General features: G+C 38.9%; 1 protein-coding gene across 4 annotated transcripts in view; it reads right to left on the bottom strand.

Moving 5' to 3' along the window:
* The window catches only part of WWC1 (WW and C2 domain containing 1), a 146,880-nt gene that overhangs the window by 47,423 nt on the left and 81,422 nt on the right, over positions 1–18,035 (bottom strand). For all 4 annotated transcript variants that reach the window (XM_051978870.1, XM_051978869.1, XM_051978868.1 and 1 more), the window contains exons 2-6: positions 17,920–18,029; positions 13,324–13,527; positions 7,759–7,835; positions 7,181–7,260; positions 281–410 (exon numbers count right to left, since the gene is read on the bottom strand). In XM_051978870.1, coding sequence (XP_051834830.1) covers positions 281–410; positions 7,181–7,260; positions 7,759–7,835; positions 13,324–13,527; positions 17,920–18,029 — 601 coding nt within the window. The remainder of the gene's footprint in view (positions 1–280; positions 411–7,180; positions 7,261–7,758; positions 7,836–13,323; positions 13,528–17,919; positions 18,030–18,035) is intronic.

Below are 18,035 nucleotides of genomic sequence, written 5' to 3'. Positions count from 1 at the left end.
TGCCTAGGTCAGTAAGGTTATCTGTCTTAAACTGAGTTTCCCTTCAAGGGATGGAGACTGTTTTTCACAGGACCAAATGTTTCAGAAATGCTTTTTTCATAATTAATAGATACATTAGTATTTTTAACTATTTGCACTCTTATGTGGTCAGGCAATCCCAAATAGTTGGTGTTATGTATCAGCCTGGCTCCATGCATTAGTTCCAAAAGAAAGGAGGGCACCCTTCCTTGTGTATTGTTCTTCCCTTACCCCTATTCCCACTCTACCCTCACCCCAATACCTTAATGAGGTCCTGCTTTTCCTTTTCCCCGCAGGTAATGGCCTTTTTGATGGCTTTCATTTCTCTCAAAACAGCTTGTGCTTCATCCAGTTTGTAGCCACCTTGAGCATCAGACATTTTCATGTCAATTCTAGGAAACAATTAAAACAAAGCAATAAAGATGTGATTGTGACTTATAGGGACTTTGAGCAAGCCTATAGAGAAGTAGGATAGGTAGTCATGATGGATTTTGAGAGCTTCCAGAGATAACCCTCATAATAACTCCCCAACTTGTTTGCCTTTGGTAACACCTTTGGGTTTAGAAATGGATATCAAAGTTTTTTTTCAACACTGGGTTAGAAAATGAGATAATCATATGTATTCAAATTACTTGAATCTATATAAGTAACTACATTTAGCTTCGATTACATTTACTAACTGATTCAAGTCTTCTATCATGGCACCTGGCAGCAGAAGGTCACACAACCAACATACATAACAGCAGATAGATGATTAAGTCCCATTGGTCTAAGAGTTGAGTTGTTAGCTAAGTAATTGGATCATTTTTTTTTTTTTTTAGGAAACAATGCCTAAAAATGCCAGGTACGTTCCATAGCTTAGATTACATATTCTAGTATCAGCACTGAACTATATATTAAAATAATAATAGTATATAATTTTAAGGTTTGCAAAGTGCTTTTCAGAAATTATCTCATTTTATCCTCATAATAACAGTGGGAGGAGGTGCTAATATTATCCCAATTTTCTGAAGAGAGTATTAATCTCTATAACAGGGATAAAAGTACAGATGAGGTAGATACAGATTAAATGACTTGCTCAGGACAACTAGCAAATGTCTGAGGCCTAGGATGAACCTAGGTCTTCCTGAGTTCTCTCTATCCACTGAGCCACCTGGCTAGCTGTTTCTAACAGGTTACTTGGCTATAAAAGACTCAAACCAAATTAACACCTGTCCCAATTAGTTTGTTAGACTCTTAAGTGACTAGGATAAGAGTAAGGACATTTTGATGAAGAACAATGTGGAAAAACAAAAAACTAAGTGTAGACTCAAAGAATCTGAGTTAAAATTTTAGTTCTTCTACTGACTGTGACACAGAGTAAATAATTTTATTTCTCTTCAGTTTCCTTATCTGGAAAATGAAGGAACTAGACTAACTGACCTCTACAGGCTTTATTAGCTGTAAGTCCTTTAGTCATTTGGCGATCTATGCTTTTGTTGGGGAAAGGAGCTAGAAAAGTGTGAGGGCCAAGATGGACTAGTGTCCTGGAGGGCAGAACTAGTCAGGGTGAAGCCGGTCAGGGTAGAGAGAGGGCACAATAGAGAAAGGAGAACAGAAAGAACAAATTTTGTCGCCTTCACAAATTTGCCCAGGGCCCACCCTGAGGTCCTCCCTCCATAAAATCAAAGTAAGTCACATATTCTGAGTGAACACCACAATCCTATTATTTCAGGATGATAAAAAGCTAATGCACTCTTTTCTGATTCCATGTGTAGGCCAAGCTGTCCTTGTCTAAAAATAACCTGAGAAGGGAATCACTTGAAGGAACATGATTTTCAACAAGGTTTCATCATCTGTAAGCCTTTGAACAGAAGACCAAGAAAGAGGGAGTTCAGCCTAAACACAGCCCCCTTTGGTTATTTCAGGCTCCACAGGGAGAGCCCAGCCCCTGGAAAACAAAGCTTCCATTTATCAGTCCCCACTAAAAATAGAATGTCTATTCCCTCCAAGCACTTGGGTCCTGGCAAGCCTGCCAGAATGTCTCCTTTTGCTCTCTGGTTTAATCAGAAAAATTAGTCTAATCAGGGCCTTTCCCATCGGAATCCTGCCTAAGATGCTCAGCGGAAGAAAGGCTCCCCCGGGGTAAGTGCACTTGCAGAAGGGGACACCCTCGCTGATTGGAACCAAGCGCCCAATGGTGGAGGGGGAGACACCAGCCGACAGAGCACGTCCAGGGGGCTAGAGGCTGTAGGGTGGGGACTGTGCCCAGCAACCTTCTGCCAAGGCAGCTTGAATAGCTTTGAATCCCCAGTCGGGATGGGACAAAAGAAGCTTGTCTTCTCTGCTGCCTGCTCCTTAAGCAGCCTCTACCTGACTTCTCTCTGAGGCCTTAGCAACCCAGTCTGTGGAATTTGGCTCCAAAGAACAGACTCCGAAAGGGAACACTCTGGGAATGCAAGGGGGAAAAAAGAACAAAGGATCACCATTATAAGTGTCGGTGAATGAATCTTTTTTTTTTTTTTTTTAAGGAAAGTGGTGATAGATTTTTTTTTTTTTTTAAGGATTTTCAAATAGCACAGCTGTCCTTTCTCATGAACCTTCAGAGGTCCAAAGAACCATAAAAGGTCAAGGAGAAAAATGGACAAATGGGGCGAGGGTCCTGGCAATAAATAATGCCTTCTTTTCCTGTCCAGACAGCTCTTACCTGGTCAGCAATAAGAAAAGGGAAAAGGGAGAGTGAAATATGCTACCCTTTCATCCAACTGATGAAGTTTCAGCTGTTCCTAATCACAAGAAACAAGAAGAGTTTGATCCATGGAAATTTCCAGATAATACCCCAAACTTATTTTTAATCAATAGTTTCCATCTCCTTTCAAGTTTGTATTTCAACCTGGATAGACTTAGAAGAAACATGCAAGCTGGAACTGCTGACAAACAACAGAATGAATGGATTTGCATTCTCCACTCCTTCTCTGCTTGAGGAGCACAGGGGTCTGGATAATCCAGGGACTGCACATCAGCCCTTAAGTAACTAACTCTAGTCACAGCACTTTCTCCCTCCTCAAACTATGTCAGACAGGGGCCTGGGTAACCCAAGGACCTCACACCATCCCTTAAGTAACTAATCCTAGTCACAGCACTCTCCCCCTCCTCAAACTGTGTCAGATAGGGGCCTGGGATTTTCTTAATCTGGGGAAATGTTGTATAGGTGCTAGAAGGCAAAAGCTGGTGTTCATTTTACCTCTATCTTCCCAATCCTTAAGGCAGAATCTTACACATAGTAGGTATTCAATAGACAGCTTGTTATGCTGGCAGGAACTATCTTAAGAAGCCAAATGACAATAGCACTATGGTAGTACATCATTCATCATTCACATTCCTGCCCATCCATCCATGAAGTCTAACTTCTGGCTGAGTTCTGGTTGGTGTTGGTCAGAGCTGCCAATCAAGGCTTATCTTTGTCCCTGAGGGGGAGGAGAGAGAGCTGTCTTTGGAGTTTGGGTGTCAGCTTGTGAAAAACCTAGACTTTTTTTTTCTCTCAGGACTGCCACAGTGGAGCAGAGTGGTAAAACAGGTTTTTGGGTAGCTGGGAGAAGAATAGGGAACCTTCTAACCTAACCAGCAGCTCATGGAAGGATGGACCGGGGGAGGGGAACTTTGAGTTGTGAATGAGTAACCCTTGAACTATTTACACAGGAGCCACTTCAGTAACTAAAGAGTGGAAGATTTGAGGCTCAAAAATATCAATAGATTAGTAAGCATCGTGTGACTCTGTCCTGGTTCTAGGAAGGCAGTGTGGTACAGTGGAATCAACAGTGGCTTTAGGTTCAAAGAATTTGGGTTAAAATCCATTCTACTGATTATTACCTATGTGAATTCAGACATCAACTGCTTAGTGCCTGAGTTTTCCCATCTGTAAGAAAAGGCTCTTCTTCTGAAGTAGCTTCTGGCTCTATATCTATGATCCTAAGACTCTTTCCTTAAAAAGCTTCCAGTCTAAGGAGATGGACAAGATAGACCCTCAGGAGAAAACAGCAGAAGATGACATAGCATTACAGAGGCATCATGGTGTAAAAGAGAGGAGTCAAGTTCCAGATATTTATTAGCATGGTCCTAGGCAAATCACTGCATGTCTCTCAGCCTCTCAGTCTTCCGCATGTAAAGGGTGATAATAAATGGTGTAATAATATAAAAGTAAAATGGTAATAATAATAGCCCCTCCTTACAGGGTTGTTAAGAAGTTCAGAGAGGGCAACATGCGCAAAATGATCCTCAGACTTTAATAGGCTTTGTGGCCAATTACTATTATTATTATTTCTAGAGTGGGGTGGTTCAGACTGGTGGTTCAATCACCCTGGATTGCCCTTAGTAAGTGGGCAAACTTGCTATTGCTGCATGACTTCCAGTTTTAGGTAGCTGCCTAGAGCCCTGATAGCCAGGTGACTTTCATAGTATATATGGGAGGTGGGAAGCAAACCCAGAGTAGCAGCCTTAAGCTACTGGCAATTCTAACTTCAAGGCTAGCCCTCTATACACTATATCATATTGCCTCTTGGATGACAATAATGATGACTAAACTGGGGCACTCCAGTTTCAACCAATGGCACCTTATACCAAAGAGCAGACATGGGATTGTCTGTGTCAAGCACCATGAGCTGTGTATGATCCATGGCTACCAAAATCTAAGTTGAAATAGCTAAGTTGGTTAAGAGAACTGTGACTTTGCTCACTTGTAAAGGGCCACCTCACACATACAATTCATGACCCATTTTTCAAGTGGTTCTGGAGGTTTGATTGTTAAATTTTTTTCCTTTGGGGTACAAGGAAAAAGGAGGTGGTACCAGACAGAAGGAGAGAAAAGTAGCTCTGAAAGCAGAAGTATCTGAAGGTATGGAATCAATCTTAAATTTCTTTAAAACCAGGAGCCTACAATTCTTCAAAATGGTTTAAGAGAAGGGTATTTATAATTAATCCACAATTATCACTCAATTAACTAGCCAAATTCGTTAAGTACCCACTTTGTGCCAGGCACTGTACTAGATGCAATGTGAAATACAGTTGAGATAAGACAGGTACAAACAGTACCTACGGCAATCCATTGCACAACTTTAGCACTGAACAAATATTTGATGAGTGAATGAATGAATGGATATAAAGAGATAGCTAACAAGACTTATGGCTAAGTGTCAAATGAGTTGTATACACAATAATGCTATTGGAGTTCAGGGAATGGAGAAATCACTGCACATGATTAAGAGTGACACTGATGATAATGGCCGCTCTATTGTCTATAATTAATACCTGACTCACCTGGAAACACTGTTTTGGTCTGAGACAATGATAACTGAGGCTCTTGGGGACTTTAATAAGAGCATGATGAAAAACAGAACCCTGAGCAAAAGTATCTGAGCTCAAATAAATGCTCTCTGGGGAGGTATAAATAAGAACAACTAGATGGTAAGGAAGAAATTTAGAGGAAAGTTTATAGAGAAAAGAGAAAACATACCTAAGATTTTTAAATTCTAAGAAAATTTTCAAATTTCTAAGAATTACTTCAAAATTTCTGAGAATCATAGCTGAAGCGATTGACCTCCCAAACACCAGTATAAAATGATATCAGCACAAGGGATTCATGAATTGCAATGGAGCTGGATTAGACAAACTCTCAAGTGCCTATTGCATCTAACATTCTGTGATTCTAAACAGAAACAAAAATCAAAATAATAGCCTAAAGAATTATACCCAAGACTTGCTTTACAAAAAATTGAAATATTGGATTCTTCTTTAGGATGTACTCCTGATTCTCCTCTTGAACTTGCCTTTACAATACCCCAGAAGCCCCCTCACCCTAGAAAGATATTCTAGCCTTGTACTTGACACATTAAATATATCCTCTGCCCCTGTGGCATCTCGCTCTATTGACTCATTTCTCTGAGAACCTCCATTTTAAGGAGACTGCCCAAAATGCCCCAAATGTTTTCAATTATCTTCATCTACTCTTCCTGCTCTCCTCCTGGACTTTCTCTGCAGTGCCTCATCACTTAGCTAGTCTCGTCTCCATCTCACAGATACTAAGTTCTTACTCAAAGCCTTTCCAGCTAGACCAGACAGAGCTTCAAATCATAGCATTTGAAAACCTGCTGTTAACCTCCCCACTAATATGAAGCAACAGAAAAGGACATCTGAGAGCATAGAGGGGTTAGGTCTTCAGAGAGATATTTCAGAGGTAATGAGCATTTCAGTCTTTTCAAATCATACCAAATAAATGGATATTTATCTTTATGACTGACCTTGCCTGAGAAACTACTGTGGTCTATTTGAGGCTTCCTTCTGACCTACCAGGAGCTTTCAAAGCCTACATATTTACCTCTTGAGATGTAGCTATATTTTTTTTCCTTCCTTCAAATTAATTATTTTCTTTAAAATAGAAAATGGCAACCTGAACCTTATCGTCTTTGTGTGGTAAGATCAAGGGACTTCCCAACCTGAGGCCAGATTATGTTTGATAGGGGCAAAGTTTGCAGGAAGCTTTATGGGAAAGTACTCCTCACATAGTATTCCTGTGAAAATAGGGCTTTTGCCTTTCCCACAGAAATGGCACCACTGCCAGCACCATTACTACTGCAAAGGCTGCTGCTACTACTATTACTACTATAATCACTGCTACTACCACTACAATCATTATTGCTAGAGCACTACTATTGTCACCACCATTGCTATTATGAAAGAGGAAGAGGAGATGAAGAAGAAGCATGGGATGGAGTTTAAGAATTTGCTTTGGAGCCAAGAAAACCTGGCTTCAAATCCTGCCTTTAATTAGCTATGGGACTATGGAAATAATCTCCACGCTCTGGGGAACTTTATAGGACTAAAAGTTACAGAGGAGCTGTATATCCACATTGACAGAAGGAGTTTCCACATTGAGAGTTTTCTTACACTTATGAAATAAACATACAAAAATATTCATATTAATATACAGTGCTTTAAAGTCTGTACTATGTTTAATGTACATTATTTTATTTGATTAAAGTGTTTGAAGTTGGTTCTGATTTTAAAGGAAAACTTTATTAGCAAAAGCAGCATTAGGACAGGATGGGAGAAGAGTAAGGAACAGAGAATAAAGGAGAAAAGGGGGGCTGGAAGGAAAGAAGCTTACAAAAAGTGGGACAGATGTACTTACTTCTTCAGAGTTTGAAAGCCATGCTCCTTGAACTGCAGCTCTTGCTGGAGGTGAACCATCTCCCTCTTCAGCTTATTGACCTACAGTGAAAAACAAAAGTTCATACTGAGTTACAAATGTGAGTGAAATGAGGATTCCCATTCCCATGTTCCCTTGATGAATAGGAATGGATCCAAGGTGTCAGATTCACATTAGGGGCCTTATCCCTCCTGAAACCCAAGGAACAGTCTGAAGGTATCTTACTTCAGGCCAAACCAGATCCTAAATACAATTCTGTTCCCTGAACTCTGATTGCTGTTATTTGGAACTTACCCCATGAATCTTCCTACACTACCTTTCTACCCTTTCTGACTTTTTGGATTCAGTGACACAGTGCTGCTAAACATTCTGCCTTCTGGTTTTTATAAGATCACAGTTACATAGTCCAAATCAATCCACAGATATATGGAGTGGGCTCTTTTTACCTTATACAACCCCTTCTACTTTGACATATATTTTTGGGGAGATTGTGGTCTTAGTGCTCCCAGGTGACTGAGACCTTTACAGTCTCAATGAACAATTGACAGAAGACATCTTACCCGGGATTTAGCAGTAGCAATCTCAGCTTTCAGAATCTCAGGGTCATACTTAGAACTGGATGATGAGCCAGAGACCACTAAAATGAGGGAAAAGAAAAGCCTTTTAGTTCAAGAAGAAAGTTTGGGTAGTGATTTTCAAATCTTTTCAAGATCTTATTTTTTTTCAATAAAAGTAAATATTTTACAAAAAGTATAGTTCTTTTTAAGATTAAAAAAAATTGAATGTTGAAAACTATCTTTTCATGCATTTGGAAAATAAAATACTGTTGAAAATTTTTTAAAATGTTTTGTTGATTTTTTTTTAAAACTTAGCAGCCAATCTCCATTGACTTTTCCTTTATCCCAGTAACAAAGAAGTGGAATTAAACCAAACAGATCAATACATTGATCACGTCTGATAATGTATGCTTCATTTTGCTCCTACAGTCTACCACCTCTCTACTAAAGGGAAGGTGGCAGACTTTTCTGGGAGTCTGTGAAGTGAGCTTTTCCAATCATCTATTGGATTTGGAATCCAACAACATATAAAGAAATGCTCCTCAACATTTCACAGAACCAAACCCTCTATCATTCCTTACTTATGAGTCAAATTTCCTGGTAACCAGTCAAGATCAATGGCTCAGTCATGACTTTCTGGTGTCTTTAATAACAAATGAAACATTTAAATGTTTCAAGTGAATGTATCTTATCTCTCCAACTGGGCTATCATTTTCTTGATGGCAAAGACTTTCTTCAACTTCTTTTGTTTCTCTCATAGTAACTAGTATAATTCTAAGCATACAATGGATAAATAATAATAATAATAATAAAAATTTAAAAATAAATAATAAAAATGTGGTGACCAAATGAATTGACAGATCAGTTGTGAGTGTGTATGTGTGTGTGTATACACACTTGTGTAAACAGCTTTGGTTATATATTTCTGGTAATCCTGGATTCAGGTGACTCATTTCAGATTGACCCTGAAAGCCACAGCCAACCTCTGACTACTGTACTCTGACTATACATATAGGATTACAGACCACAAATTTAGAGTTGGAAGAACTTTGGAGGCCATTAAGTCCAACCTTCTTATTTAAATAAGGAAACTGAGACACAGAGAAATAAAGTGACCTGTCCGGGGTCATATAAATGGAAAGCCTCTAATCCTACTTGGTCATGGTGTATTATACTGGTGATAACTTGCTGTAATCTCTTTACTAATATTCTATTTAAGATTTTTGCATCAATATTCATTAGGGAAATTGATCTATACTTTTCTTTCTCTGTTTTTACCCTATCTGGTTTAGGTATCAGCATCTTATCTATGTCATAAAAAGAATTTGGTAGGACTCCTTTCTCTATTTTACCAAATAGTTTGCATAGCACTGGAATTGGTTGTTCTTTAAATATTTGGTAGAATTCTCTGTAAATCCATTTGGCCTTGGTTTTTCTTAGGATTTGATTAATAGCTTGTTCAATTTCTTTTTCTAAAATGAGAGTAGTAAAGTAATTTATTTCTTCCTCTAGTAATCTGAGCATCTATATTTTTGTAAGTATTCATCCATTTCACTTAGATTATCAGATTTATTGGCATATAGTTGGACAAAATAGCTCATAATTATTACCCTAATTTTCTCTTCATTGGTGGAAAGTTCACCCTTTTCATTTTTGATACTAACAATTTGAATTTCTTCTTTCCTTTTTCTAATCAAATTAAATAAAGATTTATTTATTTTCTTGTTTTTTTTCATAAAACCAACTCTTAATTTTTGTCTATAGTTCAATAATTTTCTTGCTTTCAATTTTATTAATCTCCCTTTTTATTTTCAGAATTTTAAATTTGGTATTTGAAAGTTTTTAATTTATTTTTTCTAGCTTTTTTAATTGCATGCCCAATTCATTGATCTTCTTTTTCTCCATTTTATGCAAGTAAGAATCTAGAGATATAAAATTTTCCCTAAGAACTGATTTGGCTGCATCCCATAAATTTTGGTATGTTGTCTCATTATTGTCATTCTCTTGGATAAAATTATCAATTGTGTCTATGATTTGTTGTTTCACTCGTTCTTCAGGAGTAGATTATTTAGTTTCCAATTAATCTATGGCCTATTTTTCCCTGACCCTTTATTACATGTAATTTTTATTGCATCATGATCTGAAAAAGATACATTTACTATTTCTGTTTTTCTGCATTTGATTGTGAGGTGTTTATGCCTTAAATGATGGCCAATTTCATGTACCTCCGAGAAAAAAGTATATTCCTTTCTAACCCCATTCAATTTTCAGGGAAAAAAAATTGAAACATTCTCTGACAAAGAGACTTAACTGAGTTTCATTGGATAAATGATGGACAGAAACAGCTACAACCAAAGAAGGAATACTGGGAAATGAATGTGAACTATTTGATTTTTGATTTTCTTCCCGAGTTATTTTTACCTTCTGAATTCAACTCTCCCTGTGCAGTGGGAGAACTGTTCGGTTCTGCAAATATGTATTGTATCTAGGATATACTGCTACATATTTAACATATACAGGACTGCTTGCCATCTTGGGGGGGGGGGAGGGAGGGAGGGGAAAAAACAAAACATAAGTGATTGCAAGGGATAATGCTGTGTAAAAATTATCCTGGCATGGATTCTGTCAATACAAAGTTATTATTAAATAAAAAAAAAAAATTGAAACATAAGGTTTGGCAACAGTGAATTCTGAAAACTATCTTTGCATATATTTTGAAAAATAAAATACTATTATTATAAAAAAAGAAAAGAAAGGAAAGGAAATGAAAGGATTTAACTAAAATCAAATACCTTGATATAACTAAAAACATGGATCCTTCACTAAGTATGTAATCTTGGGTGAAGCACTTCCCCTTTCTGGGTATTGATTCCCTCCTCTGTAAAATGAGGAGCATGAGACAATTCCTAAAATCTTTCATGTGATTCATCACTAGATTTTGGGAGACAATATTTTACCATTAAAAAAATGGGTGTTTTCAGAACCCCATCCTTGGACACAGAAGTGGGGTACTAGGTAGGTTGTCTTAATGTAAGGGGCCAAGGTGTATGGGAAACCTTGACAAGCAGAGTCTTTCTCCTCTGGGCTGAGCCACAGGTGTGGTTCAGGCCCCAGGCAGGCCAAGATCAGTTTGTAAAGCCCTTGCAAGCCACAACGGGTCATCTGAGTTAGAGAAGAGGTATGTGGCCTTACCGGTTGGACCAGCGCAGTCTACCTGGATGGCAAACAATACTTGTAAAACATTAGAAAAATAGACTTCAACCTCCTGAAAGGTCATTCCGGTGTGTCCTTTTAACTGGGCTGACTTAGTCTTTGAGTGTGCCTGTGTTAGAATTTCTTCTTCCCTGCCTTTCCCCCTCCACTTTCTAGACCCAAGAGAGATGGAAATTCATGCTGCCTCTATCTGGAGAGTGCTAAGCCTACCGACGCTTTTTAGAGGGACTTGGCACTTTGATGTACAGTGTTTCACCTTTATACTGCTTAGGTCTACAGGTAAAGGCTAAACAAAGTTGCTGAAAGTTCTCCAGAAAGATAATAGATTTTAAAATGAAAAATGGAAAATCTAATCTAATGATCTCATTTTACAGATAAGAAAACTGAGGCACAAAAAGGCGAAATGGTGACTAAGGTTACAGCTAATAAGAGGCGGAGGCAAAATTTAAACCAATTTCCTCTGAAATGAAGTCACATAGAGGACAATTTGTGTTAAAATTTTGATGGAAAACATAAATTGAAGATCATTGTTGATATTTTTTCATTTTTTGGTTTGTAGACGTGTGTGTGTGTGTGTGTGTGTGTGTGTGTGTGTGGGTGTGGGTGTGTGTGGGTGGGTGTGTAAGAGAGAGAGAGAGTGCATTATTTGTCAATATTCTATTTTTGTGAAACACTCTATATTTGTGAGTTTGTTAGTTCTGTTGCCATGTCTGTTCTTTAATCTCCAAGGTGGCTGGGCACCATGAGGTTATTCTTGCTGACAGCAAAAAGGCCTCCCTGCCACTCTTAACGTGGGACACAGTGAGGGGAGGAGCTGGGTATGAAGCATACAAGGAGGTATGTTTCAATTTCCTTCTTGCAGTAGCCTGAGCACCTGCTGTTTAAGACAAAGACCAGCGAGTTGTTAAGAAGGGGATATGGAAGCCCAAACAAGGGCTGACTTCACAGTAAGGTGCTTAACTCCAAAAGAGATCAGTTGCTTTTTGAACATTACAATGGCCTGCATGTCACACAATTTAGGCAACTCAGGACTTTAGAGTCCAGTGGAGCTTTTCATGTTGCACTTTGAAAATGGAGGCTCTGCTAAAGTTTAAATGAAATGAAGGGAAGGAAGTGAAATGGAATGAGCGGGAAAATCACTCCTTTTTTTCCCCCCCTTTTATTTTTAAAGCTACACATTGGAATAAAAGTCAGTGTAAGTGACAGAACTATGAGGACCTTGTTTTTAGCCTGAATTTAATGTCTCAGGACAAGATATTTTCCCAAACATCAACAAAACTTTCTTCTAGATCAATTAAAAAACGTTTTATTTTATTATTTTCCCTCCTTATCTTTTACTCATTTTCTAAGTGAGAAAGAGAGCATGGCTCTCTTTTCTATTCCACATCTGACCCTTCTTCTTCTTCAAACTTTGGTTTAAAAGCTATTACTTCCAGGAAATTCTTCCTGATTAATTTCACTCAACTTTGGTTGTTCTTCTGTTTCGGTTGAATAAACAGGTGGCTTCTGAGCAATACAGATTTAAATAATACCAATTTAAACTTTTAAATTCTTAAACAGATCATTTGATTTTTTTCTTTGTCACTGTTACATCTATGAAGGACTGTTTCCTATCAATGTTATGTTCTCTCTACAGTAGCTGTGCATAGTCCCCTTATTATAGTTATTAGGGTCCTCTCTAATTTCCAATTCCTGATAAGAAAGAGAAAAAAAACCTGTTATCCTGAAGAATAATGAAAGAACTCCCTTACATTTAAATATGCTTTTACACTTGTTCAAACACTTTCATATCTATTGATTACTTCCTTCTTTGGATCCTCATGACTTTATAAAGTATTGGTTTTCTCCTCCCATCTATCCCTTTTTTTTTTTATTTGTACCTTTAATTCCAGTGGCATGTAAGGTACACCTTCTGAGGCACATATGCAACTTGTCTATAACTTGCAAGCTTAGAGGATTAACTGGCTTTGGCACAAAGAAGTTAGGTGATTTGCCCATAATCATGTAATCAATAGATGTCCAAGACAAGACCCAAATCTAGGTTTTTTTTACTTTAAGGCTGGCACGCTATCCACTTTTCTAGCCCACCTTGTATCTTTATTTTATAATTAAGATCCACAGATAATAGATGGTAAAACTGAGATAAATCAAGTCTTTTGACCTAGTTCCTTGCTGCTATCTTTGATATCAAAGACTGTTTCTCTTTCACTCTGAGCTCCCTCCTATGTGATTCCCCCTCTTTACCTGGTGATTGTAACACTTAGTAAGGCATCCTAGTCTCTAACCACCCACCTGAGGGGTACCTTCCTCTCTTGTCCCCACTTCTAGAGTCCAAGGCCTGGAAGGGATACTCACAGCTGATCTGAGAGCCCAGCTTGTGCTCCCAGACATCATGGAGCTGGCGGTATTCCTGCTGGGCCAGCACCAGGCGCTGTTGCTTCACCTGGTAGATTTCCTTCTGTGCACTTAGAGCCTCCTGGGCGACCACCAGGTAATCCTTCAGCATGTGCTCCTGCTCCCGTCGCCATTGCACCCGGGGATCCTCGATCTGGGTAGTTTCTGAAACAGACCCAACAGACCTTGTGTGGGGACCTAACCTTCCTCCTGCTGGTCACAGAACAGAGGGTTACCTCCCCCCCCGCATCCCTGTCTGCCACAGGGGGCTAGCGTGGGTTTGGAGTATGGGATTGGTATGATAAAGGGATTTCAAAGCACTGACCACAGGTTCTCAATCAAAGAAACTATCAATCTATCCCAGAAAGCCCTTTCTTGATGAAGAGGACCAGGCAGGGACCCCTGGGAAAAAGGAAAAATATTTTTCCTGTCAGATCAAAGCATCAAAGATGCTGAGAGGAAATTCATAGCCCCTCCAAGGGCAGCAGGACATGAGTCTAGGAGACTGGAAGAGAATGTTCTCTGTTTATACTTTGCCAGGGAGAATAATGCTCTGTTGGTAGAGCTGTGAATTGGTCCAACCATTATGGAAAACAGCTTGGAATGATGCTAAGGATGTGATAAAAATGCTCATATCCTTGACTCGGAGATCCCACTGTGAGGAACCCAAGGGGGTTAAAGACAGAGAAAAAGTCCCCATAAACACCAAAATATTCACAGCAGCACTTTCTGTGGTAGCTAAGAACTGGAAACAAAGTCAGTGTCTATCAATCTGGGAATGACTAAAAAAAATTGTGGAATGTTACTGTGCTGTTAGAAACAATGAACATGAATATAGAGAAGCGTGCAGAGACTTCTATGAATTAGTCTACTGAAACAAGCAGAACCAGGAAAACAAAACACACAGGACTATAACAGAGTAAATAGAAACAATAACAATGAACTGCCTCCCACAAACCCACCATCAAAAAAACCCCAAAACACAACTTAGTCCTGGAGGAGAGATGAGAAAAATGTACCTAACTCCCCTTTTGGCAGAGGTGGTGACCTATAGATGTGGCTTATTGCATTATAACTATCTGATGGAGTTGGTATGTTCTTTTTAATTCTTTCTAAGCAGGACTTGCTGCAAAATCCTCATGCATGGGGCCATATTTTACACCCCTCTGTAATTTCTACAGTGTCCAGCCCACTCAACAAATATTTGTGGATTGACTGATGGATGGATCCTGGAGGGAAAATGCCATACCAACTTCCCAACAAAATCCCCGGGCAATGCTTCTTGAATCACAGCCAGAGTTTGACCAAGGAAAGAGTGTCAGGGGAAAGCTCCAAGCCTGGGCTTGGAATCTGGGCATGGGCCCAAGGACATCCTGGATGCTGTGAGGGCCTAGGACGGTATGCAATTTACAAAGACAATGGCCCCAGCAGGCACAGCAAAGGGCAGGGCAAAGCAAAAAATGAGCTAGTCAAAGCGTTGGACAAAAATGGAGAAAATTTCACTTCTGCATTCTACTTGTGGGTGATAAACAAGTCTGTTTTTATCTAAGTCTTTCATTCCTTTCTTTCTGTTACTCACATTTAGAAATGTACACGGATCCACTTTGCTTTCTGTGAGCAGATTTGCTCAAAAGACTTGGTGGGGGGATTAAAAGCTATTTGGTTAGTTAAGTTTAGAATATCTGTGGGTTCTAATTATCTCTGTGGTTGTATCAATCATTGACGATTGTGCAGACTATTACCAACCCATGACTCATGACCGAGAAATGGCAAGAAATAAGTCATCTTAGTTACTTATGATTGGGAGAGGAGGTGGATTGGTCATGCATGAGGGAAGAGAACTGGATGTACTCCTGACAACTGTAAGGGTCCCAACAACATAGTGTCAAAACCTCTATGGAGAACTTACAGAAAGGCATGAACAAGAATTGCTCAGGATGAGAAAAAGGCAGCATTGTGCCAGGGGAAAAAAGTCATGGGAACTGAGTTAAAATACTAGTTCTTCCACTTATGACCTATGTTACCTTGGGCAATCACAATCTCTCAGCTTCAGTTCCTTCATCTCTGAAATAGGGAAAGGGCCATGGATGCCCTCCAAGATCCTTTTCAGCTATCGATTTGTTTTTGGTGATGGTGGTGCTTTGTTCTCCAGGAGAACCATATTATCAGGAAGATCATGTCTTTGTAAGTGAATTGGATTTAAATGAGGGAGAACTATGCTACTCTTGAATAGAAGTGCCAGTCATTCTGGGACAGAATAGCCACTATCATATCACTAACTGCTGACAGTTTGCAAAGACTTTCTGTATCCTATTCCCCTCTATCCGCATAACAATATTTTTGGGTTCAACACTCTTCCCTTCTTGGGATCCCTAGCAACAAGCTTAGGCCACTCCTTGCTAGTCCTTCCATATTCTGATACTCTCAGGGTCCCTTTCTATCGCTCTGATTGAATGATGGTAATATGCCCTCATCATTTAGAGATAAGAAAAAAATTCCTGTATACCCCTATTTAACTCAGGATCACATCTAATCATCAAAGCACTAATCTTATTCCCCAAATACACTCAATTGAGGACCTATTTATTTTTCATTGTCCAATAAGCAATCACAATCACTACTGCAATGTAATTAATACCATTAGCAGCTTCTAAGAAAGTCTTCTGAACTTTAAAGCCATCTATATTTCTGCTACCCATAGAACTATTACTTAGCTTTAGGCCCCAACCCTCAGCTTTCTGCTTCTCTGCTCTTATCCCCCATTACAGATTATAGATTCTGGATCTGAAAGGAAACTTGAAAGTCAACAAATCTAAATCACTCATTTTACAGAAATCTGAGGCCAGAGAGATTAAGTGATTTTCATAGGGCCCACTCAGTGAATAAAGGTCTAAACCCAGATCTTCCAGACTCTAATTTGGGCACTCCATATACTACACTATGGTGCTTCTTTCTTAGACAAGTAGAAATGAATGGAGAGAAACTTGCAGGAAGAACAAGCAGGTTGTTCTTCTAGTCCTAGTAGGATTGACAAAACCAGTCAGTATCAGGGGAGGGGGACAGATGCCTGCCTTGTGGGGTCCAAGGAAAACAGGAATTTTAGAAATCAGCACAAAAGTTATTTCCTCTCACATACCAAATTGAGGATCAGCAGTTATCTCAATAGACAGAGCATAACCTTGAACCTGGATCTAGCTACTTCAGCTCATTTCAGCAAATTTTTTACTAAATACCTGTCATGTGTAAGGTACTGAGGATACAAAGACAGAAAAAAAATTAAATAGTCCCTGCCCTCAAAAAATCTATATTTTCCAAACAACTGATGTGTAGGTTAAATAGAAAATACACATCAAAATGAATACAAATAAATTTTATTGGAAAAAAAATACAAAAAGTACTAAAACTGGATGAATCGGGAATAGGTTCAAATTCTGATCTTTGAAGGGAACAGCAGATTATAAGAGGCATAGGGGAAGAGGGAGTATATTTTACACACAGAAAGGCAAAGAGGAAAGTAATAGAAAGTCATGTATGGGGAGCAATGAGCAAGTAAGTTTAGATGTAGAGTATGTGAAGTGGAGAAATATAGATAGATATGGATAGATCAATTGGAGTCAAAGAGTAAAGAGCTTTAAATGCCAAACAAAGGAATTTGTTTGTAGAGGAAATAGGGAGCCACTGAGTTTCTTGAGCAGGGTAATGACATGATTAAACATATGCTTTAGGGATACCAATCTAGCAGCTGGGTGGAAAATAGATTTTAGTTTAAGTATAAAGCAATTGCAATAGTCTATACAGGAGGCAACAAGGGCCTACACTAGGTTCGTAGGTATGGGAGTAGAAAGAAAGGAACAGATGAAAGATATGTTGAACTGTGAGGTGATTCAGGCCAATTCCAATGGTCTTGTGATGGAAAAAGCCATCTGCAGCCTAGAGAGAGGACTGTGGGGAGTGAATGTGGATCAAAACATAGTATTTTCACTTTTCTGTTGTAGTTTGTTTTTTTTCTTTCTTGTTTTTTCCCTTTTTAATCTGATTTTTCTTGTGCATCATGATAATTGTGGAAATATGTATAGTAGAATTGCACACGTTTAACATTTATTGGAATACTTGCCATATGGGGAGGGGGAGAGAGTGGAGGGAGGAGGAAAAAAAAATTTGGAATACAAGGTTTTTCAAGGGTGAATGTTGAAAATTATCTATGCATATATTTTGAAAATAAAAAGTTTTAATTAAAAAAAAAAAGAAAGATAGGTTGAGGAGGTAGAATTTGCAAGAATAGAGGAGTCCCATTTGTCCCAACCGCCTTCTTTCTTCTCAGTGTCAGATGCGATTCCACTGACAAAGACCCACAAATCTATTTGACACAAGTCTGAAAACTGCATTTAGTGAATGCAAGTTGAATGGCAAGGTTAGGTTGTTTAACAGCTATACAATTAAAGTTTCAGAGGACTTTGTTTCTTAATGGATTAACATCAGGGACCTGAAATCAACCTTGTGGACGTTTTGCTCACAAACTCCTGGGGATAAATCAATTCAAGGATTATAGGCACTTACTGGTGTTGTGATCTATGTAGTAGCCACCAACTTGAGGGTCGTAGGCCTCTTCCCAACCCAGCGGCAGCTCATCACTGATGCAGTCAGCAAAGGTGAGAGGTTTAGTGTACCTGGGA

The sequence above is a fragment of the Antechinus flavipes genome, chromosome 2 (assembly GCF_016432865.1).
Source record: "Antechinus flavipes isolate AdamAnt ecotype Samford, QLD, Australia chromosome 2, AdamAnt_v2, whole genome shotgun sequence".
NCBI lineage: Eukaryota > Metazoa > Chordata > Mammalia > Dasyuromorphia > Dasyuridae > Antechinus > Antechinus flavipes.
The sequence above is the reverse complement of the archived record's forward strand: the minus strand, read 5'-3'. Positions and strand labels throughout refer to the sequence as shown.